This window comes from Canis lupus, chromosome 7, assembly GCF_003254725.2.
Source record: "Canis lupus dingo isolate Sandy chromosome 7, ASM325472v2, whole genome shotgun sequence".
Lineage (NCBI taxonomy): Eukaryota > Metazoa > Chordata > Mammalia > Carnivora > Canidae > Canis > Canis lupus.
The window spans coordinates 41,246,794-41,253,947 of NC_064249.1; the positions used below are offsets into that span (position 1 = coordinate 41,246,794).

Consider the following 7,154-nt stretch of genomic DNA (forward strand, 5'->3'; position numbering starts at 1 on the left):
AGATGTGGGCATGGTAGACATGTCTCCCCTGGTGCGCCCCTTTCTCGTCACCAGGCAGACACTCCTCTCCCACCAACGGGGCAGCAGCTTCTGGTGCTCTCTGGGTCAGACGAGGGACAGACACCTGAGAGTGGGGGTCAAACATGAAGAAAGAGCCAAGGAAGACTGGCAGCCACTTCTCGTCACCCACATGCTCCCACGGGGTTGACATCAGCTGTTGGGCCCTGCAGCCAGTTCCTGGCCACCACGTGTGAGGGCACACACGCATGTACACTTGCACACACACCCCTCCCCCTCCCCTGAGGCGGGCCTCTTCTCCCCCCTGTACCTCTTCCCCTGGGAGACACATATTGTGGGCATTTCAGAGGTGGGAGGTTACAGGGGCCTAACTGGGTTGGAAGACAGGAGACCAGCTCTGGGCTGGAGCAGCTTTAATTATCTGAACTGAAGCTAAAGGTCCCACAAGGGCCAGCAGTGGAGGGTCCTGAACCCAGGCCCTCCAGAAGGTTTTCACCAAATGTGAAAGTCCTGATTGATCGGATGCCCAGTGTTTTTCTTCAGCCTGGGCAAGGTTTCCACTCTCCCTGCGGCCCTCTACTTAGACAGTGGCACAGAAACGGCCAGTTTGGCCGTAGCTCTGCCCGCTTGAGGCCTTGCAGGAGGCTGGAGGGTGGGGCAGGGTCCTGGGGGCAGTGCTGGGGCTGCTGGGGAAGGAAACACGCCCTTGCTCCTGGTGCCCTACCTGCAGCATGCAGAAGGGACATAGCTGTCCATCTCCTTCCCCACAAGAAACCAGTCAAAGTCCCTCTCTCATGACGGCCCCGGGCTCCTGAGGTGAAGGGCTACACCAACGGGGGGAGCAGGGACAGTCGGGGCAGTAGTGCAGCTTCTCCCCCGAGGTGCCAGGGCTGGGCTGAGGCTGCAGAGGCCTCAGCCCCAGGGCCTTGGCCTGTGCTCCGAGGCTGAGCGGGCATGGTCGGGGTAGTCCAGGCGGCTCTCAGCCGCAGTTAGCATGCGCTCAGGCTCCACCAGGAACATGTAGTAAAGGTTCCACACCAGCATGGCCAGCAGGGGCAGGAACGTGAGGCCATAGCCAAAGCCTCGGAAGGAGCGGCCCACGGCAAAGGTCAGCCAGTAAATGAGCCTGCGAGGGGAGGGCAAGAAGAGGTCAGCCTCCTCTGGAGGGACGTGCATCAGCTAGCTGGCCTGGAGGCTGATGGGAAGAGCAGATGGGGGTCAGTGGGTACTACCGATACTTCTAAACAGCCCATGCTCGTGCACCACTTTAGAAACACCAACGTACACATCTTCACATCTCCATGAGACGAATATATTATTCCCCTCCTCGTTCACTTTCCAAATATTAAGTTTAAAATTTTTACGTAGGGATCCCTGGGTGGCTCAGCGGTTTAGCGCCTGCCTTTGGCCCAGGGCGCGATCCTGGAGACCCGGGATCGAATCCCACGTCGGGCTCCTGGTGCATGGAGCCTGCTTCTCCCTCTGCCTGTGTCTCTGCCTCTCTCTCTCTCACTGTGTGATTATCATAAATAAATAAAAATTTAAAAAAATAAGTAAATAATCAAATTTTTACATAGGGATGCCTGGGTGGCTCAGCGGTTGAGCGTCTGCCTTCAGCTTAGGTCATGATCCTGAGGTCCTGGGATTGAGTCCTGCATCGGGCTCCCCACAGGGAGCCTGCTTCTCCCTCTCCCTGTGTCTCTGCCTTTGTCTCTCATGAATAAATAAATAAAATCTAAAAAAAAAAAAAAACAACCTTTGCGCAGGCAGGATACATTCACGTGGTTCAAAATGCAAAAGGCTCCAGTGCACATAGTAAAATGTCTCCCTGTCCTGATACACAGCCACCCTAACCTGGCCCCTCTGCCCCCACCTCGGATGTCCAGTGTCGTGGCGGCTTGCCCATCAAGCGCTGTTTTATGCGCAGATGAGCGAGTAAATGATTGATGTTTTCCTTTTCCCCTTTTCTGAAGTGTGCTAGCACTCTGTGTAGACAGACTATCCTGCACGCTGTTTTTTCCCCATTAACGTTATATCTTGGAGCTTAGTGTTCTATCAATACATGACCAGCTTCCTCATCTTTCACAGATGAAGTACACCCCCCTGTAGGGATGTCTCCTTTTGCAGATGAAGAAACTAAGATTCCAAAGGGGTGAAGAAAAACCGGTCCAAGGCCACATGTCAGGGAAATAGTAAAACCAGGCACGAACCTAAGCCCAATCAGTATCCTCTCTCCTGCTATTTGAGAGGGGCAGAGGGGAAAAGAGTAAGCAAGCCATCTCCACGAAGGCCCGAAGCCCAAGGGATGGGTCTTTCGGCTCCCCGAAGATCCACTCAAATACATACCCCTCAATGCCAGGACGGCAGCAGTTCCCTCTCAAGCCATGAAGGACTACTTAGTACAAGACGGACATAGCTGTGCCCTCCTGCATGGGTCGGAGGGAAGGATGGAGGAAAAAGCCCCAGTGGGCAGCATGACAAAATGAATGCTGCTGCTGAGCATTCACTGCGCACTGGGCTCCTGCGAGGGCTGCATGAACAAACTCGTTTAATTCCCCACAACTGTGCTGCACAGATGGAGGAGCAGAGGCATGAGTGCTCAAGGAAGGTGGGGAAGGGAGGGGCCTGGGTGACAGCCAGAGGGGCCTGCATTCCAGGCCTGAAGGGCCTCGGCCACTACCCTGCCCTGCTCTGCGGTGCTCTACTTGCTGTGAAATGGGTGAGCAGGGCCAGATAAGCACTGGGCCTTCCTGTAATCCCCTCACTTCTCTTACTGTGTAAGCCAACTTCTGAGGTCGGTACTCCTCAAGATACACATGGGAGAGTGAGTTCATCTTGGGAAGCATCTGGGAAAAAACAGGCTGCACAATGGCCAGCACACTGGTGGGACAGATGGTGCTAGACTACAGTCACAAGTGACAGCGACAGCAAACACATGCTAGCTCAAGAGGAAGAATGTTCTAGCAGTTAAAGGGACCTGGAATCCTGTACCAAAAGTAACAAAAGCAAATAGGGAAATAAAGTTCTGCATGCGCCTTCAGAAATTCAAAAGTGCCTCTGGGTTAACAGCAGTTGACATGGACACACCGTGAGATTTCAGGTGATTTCCAAACAAAGGCAGAGGAACGAGGCTGCATGAGAGCCAACAAGCTAGTGAGCACCAACAAGTAGGACAGTCTTCTGCTCCAAGGGAAGGTCATGAGACTCAGGGACAAGGACCGTTTGGTAAAGTAAACCCTGGGGGAGGAGGGTGTTGGAGTGGGGACATGGAGAGCTGTTGTCAAAGATCTGGGTTGTCCTGGGCAATTCCAGAGTCAAAGTCAGGGCAGCAGTTTACAGCACTTTCTAGTAACTGGGACCTTTGATAAATGAGACACACGGTCTTACACTGAATTGAGCTTTGGTGATAGGGGCTGTCCACCTGCAGGCCAAAGACCACCTGACCAGAGTCTCTGGGAGGAGTGGCAGCAATGGGTGGGAGGCTGATCTAGGCGACACCTTCCAGCTTTAGTAAGTTGGTCTATGGGTCTCTGAAATCAACTTCCTTTAAGAAGACACATAGCTGGTCACCTGCTACCAGGTGAGGTAAGGTGTAAGGGAGAAGGCAGACTCACCGATCCAGGTGCACAGCCGGCTAACACAGAATCCAGAAGGCTTCCTGTCCCCGTCATTTCCCCAGACAAGAGGCCTGGGTCCCTCCAGCACCATCCCCTCCCCCAGGCCCCACACCCAGCCAACTCACCGGGAGACAGCAAAGAGACCAGTGAGCAGAGGGAGCAGTTTGAGGGTCTCTTGGGGCAGGTAGGTGGAAAGCACAGCCATGTTGAAGAAGTACAGGATGAAGAGTTGGACTGACTGGGCCACATACCGCCTGTGGATCTCCACCTCCCGCCGCGGCTCCCCAAAAGGCCGCAGGGCCGAGAAGCACAGCAGACTCAGCCCATACACCAGGAGCCCTGTTGGCGTTGCAGGATACACAGGGTCAGCTGGGGGCAGCAGGCGGGAAGCCAGAGAGGTGTTGTAGGGGGTAGGGAGGGGTGCACCCACCCCAGCCTGGGCTAGCCCGGGGTAGGGGATCTCCTGCCCCCCTACCCTGCTCCTTTCTCCCGGCCTGGCTCACCCAGGATAATGGGGAAGGTGGCAAAGACCCCGCAGCGCAGCGTGTAGATGAGGCGAGAGCTCATGGTAGGCAGCCGAGGAGCGTCGAAGGGCAGGAAAGTGTAGGCCCCATACAGCAGGCAGGGAAAGAGGACAAGGGCGGCCCCCATGGAGGCCACGGCTCTCAGCCCCTCCCGGCCCCCGCAGCCCCTGCAGCCCCTGCAGGAGCGGCCAGGCGGCTTCACCACGGCCTCAGCCCACTTGCGCTCGCGGGGCTCAGGCTGAGCAGCCCGGGAGGACAGGCAGGCCCGTCTGCGCTCGCCCTCGCCCGCCTCACAGTGCACAGCTGAGTCCTCCTGGGGCCGCCGCTCGATGCACTGCAGGTCGATGGGTACAAAGGCCCGGGCCACCTTCTCGGGCAGCAAGTTGGCATCATCTTCGCACAGCTCCTCTAGCTTGGTGGGTGGCTCCGACCGGAGTGGCTCTGGCTCGATGTCCCGCCAGCCTGGGGGGTCTGGGAATGGGGCGCTGGGCTGGGGGCCGGTCCCCCATGGCAAGGTGGCAGCCTCACTCACTGTGCTGTTGAGACCATCCTCAGCCCCCTCTCCAGCCACAGGAGATCTAGCTGGAGACCCCATCTCGGAGGACTCAGCTCTGTGGGACTCAGCCCCACCTTCCTCTTCCGGCTGCTGGCCATTGGGGACCAGGGCCTGGGGCAGGCTCTTCTCCACAGCCTCAGACCCCTTCACTTGCAGCAGGGCCAGGGTTTCGGGTTCTGTCATGCTGGGGCCTCAGTTCTGGTGTCTACCATAAGGTCATATCACCCTGGAGGGAGTGGAGGAAAGCTCTGTTAGAAGTTCCTGGCTTCTGGCCCTTGGGACAGGTTGATAGAATTGGAATGGTTCCGGGCAGCTGGTCTCATGGGCATTAGCCCCTTCTGGGACCTTAGGGTGAACATGGTACAGAGGAAGGTGTTGACACAGGAGATGGGAGGGAAGTGAGCAGCCATAATGGAGACACCTTTTCACCATCAAAGGCCATCCAGCAGGAGAGGGTGAGTCAGGGGGCACAGGCGCTGGCAGCTGTGGCCCCGGCCAGTCCACCCACTCTTCCTAACCCCTCCACCCAAATCCCTGGGGTCATAGCCACCCTAGTGCGGAAACAGGAGGAAGAGTGGGTTTCTAGAGCTTTGCCAGGAGCTTCCTTCCCACTAGGGGCCTCCCTGTGGATGGAGAAGCTGCTCCTTCACCTTCAAACCTCCCCTTCTCCTTGTAGATTCCTGCTTGGAACTCTCCTGGTAACTGATACCAGGGATCTGCCAACAAATAAGTCCCAAGGAATTAGCAGCAGTAGTGCGTCCTGCTCTTCTGTCTCCAAGTTGTGTACCTGGGCAGTCTCCACACTCTTCCTTAGCCCCTGTCTTTCATCCTCCATCTCCAGAGGGCCTGGGGCTGTCCATTCTGATGTCTAGGTCTAATTATGGCTGTTCCCATGCCTCCTCTCTTGTCTTTCTCCCCTCCCTGTTTCCTCCATCGCAGTGCTGCTGGAAGGGGCTGAGTCCCGTCTCTCCACCTCCTCTAGGGCCTTCTATCCCTTGCCACGTGGACCCATGACACCCTCTTACTTTCCATCTGGAGAGGCGGAGGGTCCCCAACGTCTGGAAAGGAGCTGCCTGGGTCCTCTGCTGGCTCCGCAACTATTCCTCTCAGTCTCTCTCCCTCTACCAGTGTCTCCAAACCTGTCTGACCAGAGCAGGTGGGGCCCAGATTAAAGGGGCAGGCCCCGCCCTGCTGAATCTGCCGACAGAAAAGCCCTGGTGGAGGATATCCTGCTTTCTGAAAGTGGGGGTGCAGCTGGGCATAAAGGTCAGTGTGAGTTCCAGGCACATGGGATGTGTGGGAACTTGAAGTTCAGGAAAGCAGAGGATAAAGAGTGGGTCTGTACGTCAAAGGGTGTTTGGAATAGGTTGGGATACCCAGAAAAGAGGTGGAATTTCTACATTTATCCATGCAATATTTGTTGAGCACCTGTTTTCAGCTAAGCGCTCTTTTAGGCACAGACACAGGAGAGAAGATGACAGGTGAGGTCTCTGTCTTCAAAGAGCTTGTTCTATTGGGGTAACAGATGATAAAGACCTTAATCAAGAAGACAATTCGAGTGAAGAAAAACCTCTTTGCCAAGATGACATTTGGGCTGTGACCTGATGGGAAAGGAGGAGTGTCTCGAGGAGAGAACAGGGGAATGACCAGCTCAGGCAATTTCAGGAACAGAAGAAAGGCTGGTGGCTGGAACCAGGAGACAGGGGTGGGAAAGAACTCGTGTTCCTATTACAGCTTACACAGACCACGAAACACCTTGCTTTGTAGCCAGGTTCAGGGTTAAGAAAGCTGTAAGAATTCAGAGCGACTTTTCAAGCAGAAATGTGAGAGTGGCTGCTCATCCCTGTGGGACCTCACCCCAGAAGCCACCTGAGCTTTGTGAGGGCGGGACAGTGTCTGGATTGCTGGTCCCTGCATCTCCAGAGCCCTGGCTTGTGGCCAGGGGGCAGCAGGTGTTCCATGAATTTTGCTGGGCTGACCAGAGACACCAAGTGAAATCCAGCCGCGGGAGCCCAGGGCCGCGGCGCCCTGCAAGGGTCACGTCTCGGGAGAGCCTTACTCTTGTGTCCCACATTTTCCAAGGAAACCTGCACATTCACGTTGTTCAAGTGATGGGGAAAAGGAAGAAGGGGAATCAGCAGTCATCTGAAAGAGATGCGGCTCCAGTGGGGGGCTGGGAAGGGTTGGAAGGATGGTCAAATGGCCACTGCAGGACAGAGCAAAAAGCCTCGCTCCGGGCTTCGAGCCCATCGGCAGCCACCCAGCACAGATTCGGCCCCACTGTCCGTCCCACGGCAGCTTTGTCAATAAAGTTTTTCGCAAGGACGTGGAAAAACCGGAAGGAGGCTGCGTTGCCCAGAGTTAGTTCTGGCAACTTCCCGGAGGGAAAACGAGCTTCGCGAGATTTGGTAACCTTCAGGCCACCGACTCGCAGCTGGG

The 7,154-nt window shown here is 56.0% G+C and overlaps 1 protein-coding gene across 4 annotated transcripts; it reads right to left on the reverse strand.

Annotated features, from left to right (window-relative positions):
- Positions 1-414: 414 nt before the first annotated feature.
- On the reverse strand, positions 415-7,111 carry TMEM79 (transmembrane protein 79). 4 transcript variants are annotated; one of them, XM_035719061.2, is made up of 6 exons: positions 6,775-7,111; positions 6,144-6,225; positions 5,741-5,854; positions 4,139-4,941; positions 3,761-3,974; positions 415-1,144 (listed from the first exon to the last, which is right to left on the reverse strand). In XM_035719061.2, the coding sequence occupies exons 4-6, from the start codon at positions 4,896-4,898 to the stop codon at positions 931-933; spliced, it is 1,188 nt and encodes a 395-aa protein (XP_035574954.1). In that variant the 5' UTR covers positions 4,899-4,941; positions 5,741-5,854; positions 6,144-6,225; positions 6,775-7,111; the 3' UTR covers positions 415-930. The 4 variants fall into 4 exon arrangements, with proteins under 4 accessions (XP_035574954.1, XP_035574953.1, XP_025286639.1 ...); XM_035719060.2 differs by having other exon boundaries at positions 5,741-5,858; XM_025430854.3 differs by having other exon boundaries at positions 6,144-7,111.
- Between the last annotated feature and the right edge of the window lie 43 nt (positions 7,112-7,154).